The 17,500-nt window shown below is 38.1% G+C and overlaps 1 protein-coding gene across 1 annotated transcript in view; it reads right to left on the bottom strand.

Annotated features, from left to right (window-relative positions):
- The window catches only part of axl (AXL receptor tyrosine kinase), a 42,445-nt gene extending 28,913 nt beyond the window's left edge, over positions 1–13,532 (bottom strand). The window contains exons 1-6 of the mRNA XM_073817850.1: positions 13,029–13,532; positions 8,788–8,995; positions 7,513–7,613; positions 7,140–7,322; positions 3,871–3,951; positions 2,717–2,832 (exon numbers count right to left, since the gene is read on the bottom strand). Of these exons, the coding sequence (XP_073673951.1) occupies positions 2,717–2,832; positions 3,871–3,951; positions 7,140–7,322; positions 7,513–7,613; positions 8,788–8,995; positions 13,029–13,176 (837 nt within the window). The 5' untranslated portion in view covers positions 13,177–13,532. The remainder of the gene's footprint in view (positions 1–2,716; positions 2,833–3,870; positions 3,952–7,139; positions 7,323–7,512; positions 7,614–8,787; positions 8,996–13,028) is intronic.
- Between the last annotated feature and the right edge of the window lie 3,968 nt (positions 13,533–17,500).

Raw genomic sequence — 17,500 nt, 5'->3', positions numbered from 1 at the left:
CATCAAACGCTGGCAGAAAACAAACCACCTACCCACTGTTATACTGCTTCAAATCATTCTCGGCTGTAGGAATTACAGTGAAAAACTACAGCGAGGAAAGAAAGCGTTGGCTTCATAAACTAACAAAAGCTTTATTGGCGTGACTGAAAATGATTACGAGAATTCCATAAAATTCAGGTTGCATACAAGTCTAAACCAGAAATAAAACATAAAACACCAAAAACAAAGTGTGAATCTCAGAGCACCTCTCTAGAAATGTCTAGGGTCATACTAAAAAAAAAAATAATATTTTTTTTTAATTATTCCGGAATAAGCATGTTTTAACCTCAATTTTCGTTAATGTAAAGTGAAAAACAAACAATAATATATATTTTCAAATAAAACATGTAATTCTAAGTATACATGAAAGTAGTTAATTTTTTTTTCATTATTGTACAGTATACTATTTTTTCACTTTACAATAAGCAAATTTAATACAATAACAAGGTGGGGACTTGTAATATATAACTTATAAACGTATGTACACACAACAACACATTTACAACTAGATCCCTAGTCCCCTCTCTTCTGTTTTCCTCACATTCCCAGAGGCAGCAGTAAAACTTCATCAACACAAACATCAGACGTCTGTACATTAATACACACACAGTTATAATGTGCACAATGTTTATCCTAACACAGTCTGTTTGGTGAATGAAAGAAGTGAGTCATGAATGGTTCAGTGCTGCGGTACGAAAGAGCAGATGTGTCATAATGCTCAAAGCTGAGAGGAGAAGTTCCTCCTCCTGATGATGGTGAAGGGTTTCATTCTGGAGTGAGGACTCACACGTGAGTCACGGCTCTGTGAGTCAATAAATAGAGTGCTGCTCACTGACTCACAGCGCTGCTGAATTCCCCTACGATGGCTCCGTTTATCTCTGACCAGTATAACAATCCTCAGACCAGCCTCCACAATGACCTGAAGCAGTTCTGGTCCTGGGTCTCTATTCTTTTTAGATCATTAACTCTAATTCAGGGCTGAACGAATTAGGTTTCTTAAATGTTTCTTTTTTTATTTTTGGAGAACAAGGTTAACATAAAATGAGTAACCATCCAGTATTAATTGAAAGCTGGGGCTAAACTGCTATTCAATTGTTTTCATTGATCATTTCTTAACAGTCAGCAGCTCTGTCAGTTCAGATCATTGACTGTAACCCTAGCCAAAGGATGAGGGAAAAACACATTAATGACGTTCATTCATTTTAAAGCATTAAACAGCAAATATTAATTGCAGAAACCTACACTGTAAAAAGTTTTCACCAGATTCAACTTAAAAACCTAAGTTCAGCCTTAAGTTTTTAAGTTAAATCAGCTTAAAACTACAAGTCATTTTAACATATTACAATCAAAATGAGTTGAAAGGACTTAAGTTGATTCAACTTAATATTTGAAGGCAGCTGCTAAACTTAAGTTTTTAAGTTGAATCTGGTGAAAACTTTTTACAGTGTATTGTTCTTCCCACTCCTCACAAAAATATTTATATTTCATTGCAATTTATCCTTTTTTTTTTTTTTACTTTGGAGTTAAATATAACCTGGGTTTATATACACTACCGTTCAAAAGTTTGGGGTCAGTAAGACTTGTAATAGTCTTTAAAGAAGTATCTTATGCTCATCAAGGCTGCATTTATTTGATTAAAAATACAGAAAAAAACAGTAATATTGCAAAATATTTTTATTTTAACATACTTTATAATAGAATTTATTCCTGTGATGAAAAGCTGAATTTTTATCAGCTGTTACTCCAGTCTTAAGTGTCACACGATCCTTCAGAAATCATTCTAATATGCTGATTTATTATTAGAATGATCAATGTTGGAGAATATCAACAGTTGTGCTGCCAAATATTTTTTGGAACCTGTGATTTTTTTTTTCAGGATTCTTTTAATGAATAACAAGTTTAAAAAGTACAGTGTTTATTCAAAATATAAATATTTTATAACATGTAAATTATTTATTATTAACTTTTAATAAACTTTTAATTATTAACTTAACACATCCTTGGTGAATAAAAGTATTAATTTCTTTAAAAAAAAAGAAACAATAAAAGTGTACTGACCCCAAACTTTTGAACGGTAGTGTACATACATTAACCTTTCAATGGCTGCCAAACCCATGAATTGTAACTGATTTGAATTCTCTTTCTTTCTTTCTTTCTTTCTTTCTTTCTTTCTTTCTTTCTTTCATGTCAGTTGAGTTCTGTTAAAGTTTTCTGGTTCTTCCTTTGTTCTCTCTCTTCATATTTTATTATTCGTCAGTTCCTTCAGGTTTGTGTGTTTAGTCTCAGTTTGGACCGTTGGGTTGTGTGGAGCTGAGGAACTAGAGGAGGGGTGCGGGATCAGACACAAGAGGCCTGTTTTTATTAGAACCAGGCACTTTGGGGTGGTGCTCAGGCGAAGGGGAGTGTATGACACACACACACACACACACACACACACACACCAGGGCCCCAGAACATGGGGAAATGGGCCTCAGAAGCGAGTGGTGCAGGCCTCTCTCGGAGTGTGAAATGTGATCCTCTACAGCATGATTAAGCAGCATGTGAATGTAGGGAAAGGGTTCTGACTCACAAAACAGATGTGTCACAAGCTTGTCAAAGTCAGTACTAACAAACACACACATATTGACACCATCACTCATTCTGATATTGATCCGTTGAAAGAAGTTGTTTCAGATACCTGAACAATGCATTCGCTGATGGGATAAATTCCTCCGTAGCCCATGTGCCAAGACAGATGGATACTTGAATTAGTGATTTCTTCAGCTTTAACGTCATAGGGCTGAGAAGGAAGAACTAGACAAAAAGATGAGAATTTTTACATAAAACCTTTTGTACATAAAACTATTGATAAAAATAGCTAAAATATATTAGTTTTTCCACACTTTGGCTACATTTAGACTGTAGCAAAATATCTGATATATATATATATATATATATATATATAGTGCCTTGCTAAATTATTCATACCCCTTCATTTTTTTCACATTTTGTTATGTTTTTGCCTTGTTAAACTACTTTAAATTACTTTTTCCCCACATCAATCTACTCCATAATGGCAAAGCAAAAAATAGGTTTTTAACATTTGTGCAAATTTATTAAAAATAAAAAACTGAAAAGATCCCTTTGCGTAAGTATTCTGGAACACTGGAAATGTACCTCAGGAGCATCATATTGCTTCTAGATGTTCCTTACACTTGGAGTGGAGTTAAACTGTGGCAAATTCATTTGAATGAGTCTGATTTAGAAAGACACACACCTCTCAGAAAAGGTCTAACAGCTGAAAATGCAGATCAGAGCAAAAACCAAGATAACTGCCTGTAGAGCTCAGTGACAGACTTGTGTTAAGGTGATGATCTAGAGAAGAGTTCAGAAACAAATCTGCTGCATTGAAGGTTGACAGAAGCATTCTCCATAATGGAAGACGACTGGAACAACTAGGACTCTAGAAAATGTCTGCCAGCCCCCATCCAAGCTGACAGAGATGGAGAGGTGAAAAGGTGAGGCAAAGAATGGCAGATAATTGCCAAATGCAGATGTGCAAAGATGCTCACATCAGACCCAAAAAGACTTGAGGCTGTAAAGCTGCTTCAACTATGGACTGAGTTAAGGGTATGAATACTTATGCAATCTACTTATTTTGTCATTATTATGGTGTATGGAGTGTAAACTGATGTGGGGAAAAACTCATTTAAAGCAGTTTAACATAATGCTGCAACAAAACAAAATGTGAAAAAAAAATGCTTTTGCAAGGCACTTTATATATATTGACTGACCACTTGTTAATAACAGGCGTTAACAGGGCCTTGAACACTCTCAGTTCAGGACACTTACCGGTCACAACACCTGTGCCAGACGACGCCACACCTTTACGATTGTGTGCTTCACAGGAGAAAGAACTGGTTTTAGTCAAACCTGTTGAGGAACAAAACACCATGGTTTAGAAAAACAGACACACAAATAAATAAATAAAAACTGGTGTTGGGTTGTGTTTCACAATCTGTGGATTTAAACATGCAGTCATTTGGAGAATAAAAAAAGCTGATTTGAAAACAGCTACTTCTGCTTTCAGGACACACACACATATACTGCTCATGCTGACATTCACAGAAACATGGCAAATGAAGGCTCTCTTTCTCACACACAGCATTCTTCACACTTTCAGTGAAAATAACTCATGTGTGTCATTGAGGAACACTGTGTGTCCATTGTTGAAAGGCCACACAAGTTCAATATCAGGGGTCACCAGATCAAATTCTGATGGACAAGAGCTGAGTGCTGTGTGTGAGAGAGAAGGAGAGAGTTCAAAACAAGCCACATTTAGTTTCATCTCGTTCTATTTCCTTCCCTAAAAACACCATCTTCATCAGCACAGATTGAAAGAGTATAAACTCATTCATTGCTCAACGAAATGTATTTTTGCACTGAAAAACCTCACAGCTTGATGATACACTTTTCCACAATCAAATTACCGGTGTTCCTGTGCTAAACTTGTAGCCATAATGTATAGTGGGTGTTTGCTATGTGGTCATTAAGGTGTTTTGTGTTTGTTGCTTTTTTTGTTTTCTTGAACAAGCAAAAAAAAAAAAGAAAACACGAAATCAAACCCCTGACCATAAGTATGAGCCCTGGCAAACAGCAAACAGCACGAATGCTTTAGGGAGTGTTTAACATTCTCTCAGTGACGGCCGGTGTGTGTGTGTGTGTGTGTGTGTGTGTGTGTGTGTGTGTGTGTGTGTGTGTGTGTGTGTGTGTGTGTGTGTGTGTGTGTGTGTGTGTGTCTGTGTGTGTGTGTGTGTGTGTGTGTGTGTGTGTGTGTGTGTGTGTGTGTGTGTGTGTATCTGTCTGTGTGTGTGTGTGTGTGTCAGTGCCAGAAGGAATGCTATGGACGGAAAGAACTGCCATTTTAGTTTATGAACTTCTTGAATGAGTGTAAGTCAGTGTGTGTGTGCAAGCAGAAGTGTTTCATTCCAGAGATGTGAATCCACCACTAATGGTCAGTTCTCCATGATGAGTCAAAGCCTCCCTCTCTCCTCAGCTCAGTACAGCTGGAACAACAACACAGGCTGTATGTTTTCAAAGGCCTCCTCCTCTTCCTCCTCCTTCTCCTCATTTTTTTCTTCCACTCTTTCTTCCTGTCCAGCTTTCCTCTCATCTCCTGCTGCTCTTTCACCAGTAAGCAAAGGCCAGCGTCTCAAAGGATGATTCTCATTTGGAAAACAGCCAGACAGTCCGCCTGCTGCAGAAAGCCTATTAGTGTGTGTGTGTGTGTGTGTGTGTGTGTGTGTGTGTGTGTGTGTGTGTGTGTGTGTCCAGTCTTGAAGAAAAAATGTCTTAAAAAACAGTCTTAAAGTAAAAATTAAGATGAATAACTTGTTATACTAATTAAGTTTCTAAATATGACTCGGGTCTCTCTGTCAGTTCACTTTTTTGTCTTTTTTTTAATCATCCACCAGGTGCAGGACAGCATACAGACGGGTCACACAGCAAAATTGAATACTCTGGTGCTAAAGTGACGTGAACAAACACCACTTTATGAGAAATATAGCAATAGTACTGATTACACTGGCAAACGCCACTAACAAAAGCTGCAAAGAATTATTCTTTATGGTCAGTATAGGCAATGTTAGTCCTGGAGTTTAGCTCTGACCCTAAAAATGCTCACCTGCCTGTAGCCCTAGTAATTCTGAGGGCCTGGATTATCTTGTTCAGGTGTGTTTGATTAGGACTGGAGCTAAACTAGACTTTTTCACACTTCCGTGTTTCTGGCTTCCAGATTGGTGCTTGCAGGGTAAAAGTTCATTTTTATCAACGTCTATTTTTACAAAATAGATACAATGATACTATTATATATACACCGGTGTTTTACTCTACAAAGAGCAAACATTTGTTCAAAAACTTTGTGTCAGCTTCGGCTCATCACAACATGCATTTATTTAATTCTGAATGTTGGCACTTATAATTCAGTACATTTTTGAGTTATTCCGTTCTGTCTATTTGGTGCTGGCTGTGCATTATGATCTTCACGTGATTATTGTTATTATTAAAACAATATTGTATTTTCTATTTGCTCTCTTTTTTTTTACATTATTAACATGACGGTGTACATGCACGTTGTATAATGTATAATAATAAAATAATATAATACGAAACATTAGATGACTCTGATTAATGGCTTTAATGGGTCTGATTAATGGGTCGGGATTACGTTGTTGTATTGAATTCATGCATCAACTCTATTCCTATTCTTGAAAAAATATGCATTTAGATATAAATGCTGTCAAATGCTGCCATAATTTATCATGATGTAGTGATTCGAGAGAAATAACTGAGTAAATTGAGAAAATATGCTCAAATATACCGGAGATGGAGAACAGAAACCAGCCTGTGTTGAGCACATTATTTTGAGGAGTCAGCGTCATATATAAATTACAAACAAGTAACGTGTTTTTTTTTATTGATTATATAACAACAACTTTGAAAGCAGACAAAACAGAAAAGGTAAGAAGCATTATTTGAGACGAGGGCATACTAATATAACAGGCGCAGAGCTGTGGCAGAACTAACTTTACTAATTTTTGTGTAAAAGGCTAACTCAGGACATTGGCACTCCAGGACCAACGATGCCTATCCCTGCTACTGTATATGGTGTTACTGCACCTTTACTTAGTATTGAAGTGAGCTGTTATGTGCAATAGTTACCAGTTGTCACTGTCAGGCTGAAACCTTGTATGTTTATGTGTTTTGTTTGGTGAACTGCTCTTATCCACTTCTCAGATCCACAAAACATTAGCCTTTAAAGCCATAGTGTTTCTTCAGTAAAGAAACGCTGTATTTATTCAAACACTTCACTGCACTTCATTCAAGTTTGTTTCAGGATGCGGTTTGAGGAGGAGTTACAAGGTTTGGTCACACAATTTTACTAATACTTACTGGTTACATATTTGTAACAATCACAGACAAATGTAAAGGGTGAGCAATTGCACTGATTTCCAAAAGAGAAAAGATTAAATATGGAGATACCAGGTATTTGTCGTTGAGAAAGAAATATAATTTTTTTTAAAACAGCACCAGTGTACGTTGGTCTAGAGTGAGGTGAGTACCTGAGATGTTGAGCATTGAGGGCGACAGGGATATGGGGTCATCCAGGTTATTGAGGGGAGCCCCGTCCTGGAGCCAGATGACCCTGACTGGTTCAGGAGGACCATGAGCCACACAGCGCAGACTCAGCTCTTCATTAGCCACTACTGACAAATGCTGCGGCTCCACAGAGAAATGAGGGAGACCTGAAAGACAGAAAGACAGTTAGGGAGTCCATAAATATATCATTAATGCACAGTGCTGGAGTTCCCAACATAACTGTTTTAGTCTCAACCCAGCCCAGTCTCCCAGTCGGTAATCAGGGGATCAATTCACAACATATATTAGGATTTTGAAACAATGGATTTTAATTAAGACACTTTAAAAGTAAAATACCTTCTAGCTTGATGTATGCCTCAATGGATAATGTGTCCTCTTCACCAGAGAACACCGCACACTGATAGGCGCCCATATCCGAGAGCTGTACCTCCTCTATTCTATAAGCAGAACGTGGATACTGTTAATATGAAACTACAGTCACATTTCATTAGATTGATTTGGCAGACAATTTTCTCCCAAGTATTTCAGTGCTTTTAAGGTTTCAGTTTTATCAGTGCGTGTGGTCCTTGGGAATCAAACCCATGACAAATGCACTGATAGTGGCATAGTACCAGACAGCTTTAGACAAAGCTCAAGGTTGTTTTGAAACTGGGTATGATCAGTGTTGGGGGTCACAGCGTATCCATTTTATAGTAATCAAATTTTTCCAATAAAAAAAAAAATCTGTTTGCGGACAAAAGAGTCATAATATATCATAAAAATCATAAGAGTCATAAAAATATTAGAATTGAAAATATACCTGCAAACCAATCATAGCAGTTGTATTCTGGAGCCTCAGCAATTTGCCAGTGGAAAAAAAAGTGACAAGCCAGTCTTAATGGAACACTCCACTTTTTTTGGAAATAAGCTCATTCTCCAACTCCCCTCGAGTTAATAAGTTGATTTTTACCGTTTTGAAATCCGTTCAGCCGTTCTCATGTTCTGGTGATATCACTGTTAGCATAGCTTAGCATAGATCATTGAATCCTATTAGACCAATAGCATCACGTTCAAAAATGACCAACGAGTTTCCATATTTGTCCTATTTAATATGTGACTCTTCTGTAATTATATCGTGTACTAATACCGGCGGAAAATGTAAAGATGTGATTTTCTAGGCCAATAAGATTAGGAACTACACTCCCATACCGGCGTAATAGTCAAGGACGTCTGCTGCTGTAATATGGCCGAAGCAGGCGGTCACATTGGAAGTTACCCAGCTGGGAACTAATTTCAGACGCTGCGTGATATTACTGCGCCTGCAGCAAACTTCCTTGACTATTACGCTGGAATGGGAGTGTAGTTGGTCAATTTTGAACGTGATGCTATTGGTCTCATAGGATTCAATGATTTATGCTAAGCTATGCTAAAAATGATATCGCCAGAACAGGAGAACGGCTGAATGGATTTCAAAACGGTAAAACTCAACTTATTAACTCGGGGGGAGTTGGAGAATGAGCCTATTTCCAAAAAAAAGTAGAGTGTTCCATTAAAAGTTTCTACAACACTGATCATGGACAGAGGAAACAGAAAGAGGCACTGCAAATGTTCACATTAAACAGGGATTCCTACTTGAGTTCACTAATAACCAGCCAGCTGTTCTCATCTACAGGAACCTGCATCTGGTTGGTATCACCAAAGTCCAGCGGCTGTCCCTCCTTCAGCCAGATCACGTCTAGGGGTCCCTGGTCCTCCCCATCCGCTCGCAGGATGCACTGAAGAGCCACTGGCTTCCCAAGAGAGGAAGTCACGTTCTCAGGGCTCTCCACGAATCGTAACCCTACACAGTGCAGGAGAATCGTGGGAAAACCATTAAGTCAAAAGTTAAGCCAAGTTTATCACTTCAGCTTCCATATTCTGTGTTTGAATAATTGCCACAACAAAGGGCTTTACACGGTAAAGTAATATCAAGGTACATGACCACAAAATCAAGGTGCTTTTTGGCATTTTTGTTGTTGTTGTTGTTGTTGATGGCATGTCATTTGCTGTAGTTTGAAGAGCTGGTTATCATAGTGAATCTTTCTGAAATCGAAAAAACTTTGTCAGTTCTGAATCAGTGGTTCCCAACCCTGGTCCTTATCTGACACATCTATTTCTGGTCTTGTAGTCTCACCAATGAGCTGATGAGCTGAATCAGGTGTGATGGGATTGAGAACCAAACTGGTTCTTAGCGGTCACTGGGAGTCCACACCAAAGTCTCAAAGTTGTTTTCGTCTTAAGATACGGCTTCCAATTAAGTCTAAGTGGGCTTTTGCTCTCTTGTCTCTCAGTACGGATAAACTTCTCAGTCAAACCTCCTCTGCAATGCCATTGGGTTGGTGTAGCTTTGTGAACTGAAATGGCAGAGGACATATTCAAAAACACAACCAACCCTCCCTCACATGGATTTTTAAGGATGGACGGTAGATCAGCTCTCTGTCAAACACTTTCCATTGGGTCAATGTGTTTCCATCTGCCTGAAGAACTGGAATGTTTTAAATTCCCGTGTCGGCGTTTAGCAGATAACAAGCTGTGCAGCTGAAGCCGGAGAGATACCAGAGGCGTGTAATCCAGTATTAGGCCAGTTCCGTGTAGGTTAGCTTCGGATGACGCAACTCATTCAGAATTTCTTAATACTTGTTTAGGATTTTCTGTGTGCAGACTCTGCCCTGACCCTTAACCTTTGGCCCCATGAAGATTCTTTCATCCAGTCTGACATGACGTTCAAAACACTTACTAACACAACCATCTCTCATCTATGTGGCCATGCTTTCTCACCAAGAAATTGGGTTGATTTTTAGAAAATGTAGGTAAACACTTAACAAATACACTTGGAGGTTTAAGTTAAAGAAATATTTTTTAAAGGGTTTAACAATCCTTTCAGTCCATCCGACGAGTGTTCAAATGTGAATGGGATGAACAGCATGTGGACACAGTCAATCTTTCAGGGAAGGTTTAGGAGAACCCACGTACACACGGCAGAGACGCGGGTCCCAAGTTGATATTTAAAATGAGGCCCACTAAATCCTCCTGTCATGGATATTTTTTTTCTTTATATTGCTACAACAGCTTTTTGCTTCACTAGTTCTTTTAAACATCCCTCCTTTTACAACGGGCTGAAAGTGGGTGGTCAACTTTGACCTAAACTGTCTTTGTGTGCAGCTTCTTTTGGAATCTGAGTGTATAAAGTTAACATAAAATGGTCCTTTGAATCCATTTGCTTTCATCATTTGGAATACACAAGAAACTTTGTATTCAACTTCTGCATTCTTGTCTACTCAACAAGAAGAAACTATCCAGCAAGAACTGACTGTACTGTAAGCATTTTCTACCACACATATGTTTGCATCCACCGAAACATACAATGCTGACATATATTATCCTTATTTAGGATAATTGAAATCTCAGAATTAACATTTTGGACAATCTTGAACAAGAATACACTTTAAAGAAGTAACATCTTCAGAATTAATATGATACGATTGGGAAAAACAGACCCATCTCCATCCTCAGCAGCGAACCTGTGCTCATTTCCAATTCAAAACCTGCAACCTTGAGAAGCTTTACCACAGGTTTTACGGCAGTGATATAAAACGTTTATCAGCTCTACGTCACAGATTGCGGCATGCCGTTTTTTGGTGACGTCTCTTCGAATGAGAAATGCATGCCTTCACAGAGTGGATTGGGATAATATTTTCAGCAATTAACAACTTAAATTCTGCACTGTTCCTCATACTAGACCTGTCTAGACCATGTCTCCTTAATTAAACATACCATCAACTCATCAGCTCATTAGCAAAGACTGCAAAACCATGTGTCCGTGAAAAAAAGGGTGTTGGGGTCCTGAAGGTCCAGGATTGGGAAGCACTGCTCTAGAGATTCTGCCAGAGAGGACTGCAACTGCAACACGTCAACATTTGGACTATATGTTTGGTACCGCTTCTGAGATTTTCATGTTTTTCTTTATACGCTACATATAACAAAAAATGTTTAAGAGCTAGGAGTGGTATAAGCAAAAACTTTCAAATATTTTTTCAATGTTATATTGTCAACTGTCATTGCAGGCCTACATATTTCTGTCTGTTAGATTCTGTTAAATATTCTTTTTATATACTCTATAAACTGTTTATTTTTAGGATTGGTTTAGAGTTAAGAGATCTAAAATGTATCAAGAAAACTAGTAAAAATGCAGCTATACAAATGTCTTTATGATACTAAAGATATTTTAAGTTTCATTAAAGATGTAATAATGTTAACATTTTAAATGCTGTCAATAGATCCATAATGTACATTTTAGCATCTATCCAAATAACAAAAAGGTACACTTTGTACCTATATGTTATGTAGTAATACCTATGAATAAACAATGAGACAAGGCTGTTTTCCTTAACGTTATCTTGTGAGGTGTTGTAAAATGTTGTAGTGTCAGTAATCAATCAGTAAAAAGCTGACAACTACTAACAAGCAGGAAAAGCGGCCCGGTAAATATCCCTCTCCATTATCATTATCATTATCACCAGACGAACACAAATCACTCTTTCTTTCTTCCTTTATGTTTTCACTTCTCCGTCAATCTCATTCTCCTCCTGTGCCTTTTAATTCCTTTCTTTTCAGTTCATCCCCTCATCCGTCCCTTTGCCCCAAACTCAATCCATCATTTCCTCTGATTCCGCCTGGCCCCTGAGTCACATTCTTTCTGGATCCCGCATCTACGCTGCATGTTTAGGCTGCCCCTTTTCAGAGAGCTTTGATGTGAGAGTCTGATAAGTGTCCAGTCTGCCAGACATCACATCACGCCTCGGAGTCCTCGCTCAGTTGGACATCACACATACGGGCCACTCGCAAACAAATGTAAAGACTGTAAGTCTGCGTCTGGTAAACACTTAAAGCTATTATCTTGTGCAAGACAGTGTAGACGGAAAATACGAGCCTGTGCCTCTGTTATGATGCAACACAGTGTTCTGGATGGTTGCTAAGGTCCTGCAATGTTATTGTTAGGGCATTACTAGGCTGTCTTCTAATATAAGATATTCTTCCTTCAATGTAGGATTTTTTTTTTCTTTTTTTTTTTTTCAGTCTGTCAGGTGAAAACAGTAAGCCCCATTGTTTTGGAAAGTAACACCACACACCAGTTCTCCTCAACTAGTCAAAGAACAAAAATGGTGTGGCATGAATAGAGACATGAGGCATAAACACAAGTGAACTACATTCCCTGCTGAAAAAAAACAGCATATGCTGGTTAGGTATGTTTTGGTGCTGGGATGCTGGTTTTAGCTGGTCAAGGTCCAGCATAAACCAGCAAAGGACCAGCTAAAACCAGCATCCCAGCACCAAAACATACCTAACCAGCATATGCTGTTTTTTTTTTTTCAGCAGGGTTGTCAAGTGTCTTGTATTATTCGTTACTGGCTGCCTCAAAATGAGATGCACTGACGATAAATACGATTTAAAATATGCTTGTACAGTGGACTGAAAAAGCATTTTTCAGAACTATATTCATTAATCTGAATTGCAATCATTTACAATTATTTTTGTTGGCAGGGTCAGTTTAGCGAATATAAAAAGTTCACGCAGGAGAATCTCCACAGCTGTAGTCTATCACATTTAAGCAAAACTTATCTAGTGCTTTATCTTTTCAAACATAAGCATTTTTTGTATTTTTTACAAGCTTTTAAAAAGTAACTAGAGTGTCTAAATCTTCTTTAAACCGCCGTATGTCCTGAATCAATGTAATGAATATATTTTACCTCTATATTTGATCATGGTGACTGCTCAGAAAACAACACTCTGAATTACAAAAGTATTGACGAGAAACGATGCCGTGTGTCTCTTACCTGACAGAAGCTCCGCGGACCCGAGGCGCATCACTATCATGAGAAACAGAGCGAATAAGTTCGAGCCGCTCATTCTTTTGTTCGGGTTCGTGCTGCTCCGGTTCGGCGTCGGTGTCGTGTGTGAATCAGTAACGGATCGCATCTTCATCGCATCGCTCCAGTGCTCAGGAGAGCTCAGACTGGGCTTCAACTTTCTACAGATCTGGGCGAAGACAGATTCCTTAGTAAAGTTAAAAAAGCTGTCAAGTTGTCCTCAAAACTGTCATCTGCTGAAATACGTTTCCAACAGCAGCGTGAGCAGTGAATTATTTTTCCTTTTTTTCTTCTTTTTCTTCTTCTTTTTTTTTTACTCCGCTTTTAGTTCAAAAACTTTTTAGTATAATCCTGAACGTGAAGTGGGCTGCTGAAGCCCTAAAGACAAAAATAAAAGTTTCCAAACCAGAGTTTTGTTATTTTTGGAATCACAACGCGTATTTTTATGTCAGAATTTCCTTTTGCCTCCAAAAGTACTCTCCCATCAGGACGCCTTTATTCCCCCTTCAGACAAACTCACATTCCTCCACTCAACTTTTGTCCATTCTGTCTTCCCCTCCTCCTCCATCTCTCCTCCTGCGCCTCCCTCTCTGTCCTCGACTCTGAACACCCCCTTAACTAAGACCAGCCACAGACAGCATGCGAGAATTTATTTCTTTGAATTTTACAGAAATTGTTTAAGTAATGCATTAAATGTTGGTTTAAAACGTTAAAACATCAACAACAAAAAAACAAAAAAAAAAGAGAGAGAGAACTTCTTGGTCAAAGAAAAGCCCCTATTTTGCCTTCCAATGTGCAATCCCAGGATGCACCTGATGAAGTCCTATGTTTCTGCTTGTGTTATTTCATAACTGTAATGATTTTATTATTAAAATAAAATTTGGAAAACAGTAATAATGAGCCAACTTGTAACCGCTAGTGCATATCTGTGCAAAACCTCTTAGATCTGTATAAGAGAATTTTCCTAAAATTAAGGAATCACTTTTTCGATGTGCGTTTTATTATAATTAATTGCATTTCATTTAATTGTAAATTTATTGGGATTTTGTCACTTTTCTATTGATGTAATTAAAGACCTTTGGTATTAAAACTAGAATCACATAAAGGTTTTGAAGGTGATATATTCTGAGAAATGATATTTTGTGGAAACATGTCTGAAAACTTAATATAAGTTAAAAGTAATATAACTAGACATGAATCCAAAAGTATGCTAAATCCATCTGGGGTGTGGATTTTTTGAATCGGTGCTCTTTGGTTACAAGAGCTTTTATATCTTCACAAATCTCATCAAACCAAGGCACTCTAAAATGTGTATTTGTAAAGCCATGTGAATAAAGGCTTTATATAGTTTCCTAGAAAATGTTTCGAGTGCCTTGGTTTGATGAGATTTGTGAAAATATAACTAGACATTTACATTTACACGCACACAGTAGTTAGTGTGGCTCTGGGTTTCTGTGCTCTTGGTTGTTGTGTCGCTCTCATGGTTATGTCTGCGGGTGAGTTGTACAGCGTGTTCATACAGGACTCCGGAGAGATTTGTTTGTTTGGGTGAAACAGAGAGAGTAGAGGATGGGCGGGATTCACGATCCTTCATGAATAATTGATTCCTCCTTTTTCCCATGAAACGCAAGGGACTGTTGCTGCGCTCTCAGGTTGCTCGGGATAGAGAGTCCTCTGGCCCTTTAAGAGGAGGTTGAGGGGTCCGTGCAGTGTTCCCAGGGTCTTTAATGGAGACAGAACCCATCTGAGAAAGACCCCATTGTGTCCTTGCTTTTCAAAAGAAACCAAGGAATCAAGCTCTCTCTCTCTCTCTCTCACACACACACACACACACATATTGGTGACCAAAATAATTACTAGTATTTTCGCCAGCTAAAAATGGTGGTTTTAAGTCAGTTATTTCTATATTTTGCTGTAGTATTTCAGTAATAAATATCAGTTTACATTTACAAACATTCCAGAAGAACTGTGGCAATGTCTCCGAGATGCTTCTAGAAACCTACGTGCAAAGTTACAGTACTGTTTAATGTTTCAGGCTCTTTAAAATATGCTGTCAAAAATAATGTTTATCAATTAACTTCTATTAACTAAATTAAATCAGTATTAGGTGAGACCATCCTTTGTGTTTAAAGCAGCTTTTGCCCTAGGTGCATTTGTGCATAGTTTTTCAGGTAGCTTTGAAGCATCTTGGAGACACTGCCTCTGGATTTAGTTTGTTCTGTTTGGACAGATACCAAGTGAAAGGGAAGAAACACATGCTGCCACATCAGCTTTAATATGCCTTGACACTGATTCTTTAGGTCTTCTTTCCTCATGTGTTGTTTTGATGGTGGCAGACGGTGCTGTCTAACATGACAGCTGTACAAATAGGTGTTGAATTATTGACTGTGAAGACCATGGAATAGGATTCATATCATTTCCAGCTTAATCAAACCATTCACTGACCCATCAGGACAGAAATGTTTTTAAAGACAGGATAAAGGTGACTCAGGACATGATTAGAGTCAAGTCTCCCCTTAAACCACGACAGTAAAATGCTCTGCACAGCATAACAGAGCTGTCGGGTTTTCCTGTCATCTGTGTCTAGGGTTACCACTTTTAGTACCCAAAAATAAGGGACGCATTCGGGCCGGGGGGGGGGTCATCTCAAAAATGCTGCAGTAAAAAGGTTTCATATGAGTTGTGCATATAATATGGGACGTCCTGAATAAGAGCTGATCATTGTTTTTTTCTACTTTTTAGAAATGGGGTCTATATACCCCGTTAAAATGTAATCATGTCCCATATCTCAAAAATGCTGCAGTAAAAAGGTTTCATATGAGTTGTGCATATAATATGGGACGTCCTGAATAAGAACTGATCATTGTTTTTTTCTACTTTTTAGAAATGGGGTCTATATACCCCGTTAAAATGTAATAATGTCCCATATCTCAAAAATGCTGCAGTAAAAAGGTTTCATATGAGTTTTGCATATAATATTATATGGGCCGTCCTGAATAAGAACTGATCATTGTTTTTTTCTTATTAGACTCTAAGAAGTCTAATAATGTCCCATTTCTCAGAAAAGAACCGTCAAGTACACCAATAAATAAAACGGATATTAAAGCATAAATGCAAATAAATAAGTAAGTAAAAATTCACGAGCATTTTGTAGTATTATCTCTCAGTCCTGGGCGTCTAAATGAAAAGCGCGTTCTCTCTGTGTTGTTTCTGAAACTACCGTAATCACTGTAATATGCGCGCACATTTAAAATCAATCGCGGCTGGCTTGACCGTGTTTTTCTGAACCGCGGCTGGCTTTACCGCAGTGATTATTTGCATGAGACGCTGCTTTAAAAAAAATTATAAAAAATACGGGACAAAACCCGTCCCGTATTGATTCAAAACGGGACGCGCAATTTCATTCTCAAATACGGGACGATTCCGTATTTTAAGGGACGGGTGGCAACCATATCTGTGTCCAATGTGTAGTGCTACTTAATATGAGCCCTGTATGCACACCTGATCTGTTATCAATAGAGCCTTAACATGCGTTTCTCAACAACAGACTTTGGCACTTGCTCTCTGTCAACTCACAGATCTGCTGAAATGCAAACACTCACGCTTCCACAGATCTGATTTACTGACTGAGCTTGAGAAAGAGAGTGCAGTGCAGATTTGTGTTCCTAAACATGACCTGTTCTCCACCTTCTGGTTGCTAACAAGAACTACAAGTGTGGGCTGAAAGCAGTGTCAGTGGTGATTACTGTTCAGGGTCCTTTTAAAGAGCTTTGGGGCTAGAGAATCCCTGCTCAGCGTTAAGCCCTCTGTACAGAGCAAAAGGGCGGTGATGGAAGTCTTTTTATTTGCTCATTCCTCCACTTTAAGTGTATTCACCAAAAAAAAAAAAAAAAAAATGTCTTTGTACTTTAATAAGAACAATGCATTGTAAACTGGTCATTTTTACTAAATAAACCCCACCTCACCAAAGAGGGTAGGTATAGAAACTCTATATAGGAATGCAGTCAGGATCAGTAACACGATGGTGTCCGCTGCAATTGTGTGTAAAGAGAGAGAAAATTTGAGGTGTCATATGAGATGTGAAAATGGTTTCATTTACTTGGATGAGTGGTGACATGTTTGGAAACATCTTAGTGTCTACTGCTGCAACTGAGCAGATTCCAGAGAGCCGTGGAATAACAAAATGTAATCACTTGTCCTGCTTTTACAATCATTTTCCCTTCAGATGATTGCAAATTGTAATCAGTAGTGAAAACAAGTTATTTGTCAGTGTTGAAGCAATTGTTATAGGTAATGCTGCCTTATTAAGATATTACAGATGGTTAGCTGGTAGTCATATTACTACATACACAATGGTCTTCATGAAAAATCAGAAGTGCAACTGAAATTCCATAAATTATATATAAAAAAAAGGTATTCAAAGTTTATACAGCATGAAG

Source organism: Garra rufa, chromosome 14 (genome assembly GCF_049309525.1).
Source record: "Garra rufa chromosome 14, GarRuf1.0, whole genome shotgun sequence".
In the NCBI taxonomy this organism is placed as follows: Eukaryota; Metazoa; Chordata; class Actinopteri; order Cypriniformes; family Cyprinidae; genus Garra; species Garra rufa.
Note: the sequence above shows the minus strand (reverse complement) of the source record. Positions and strands in the feature narration are given on the sequence as shown.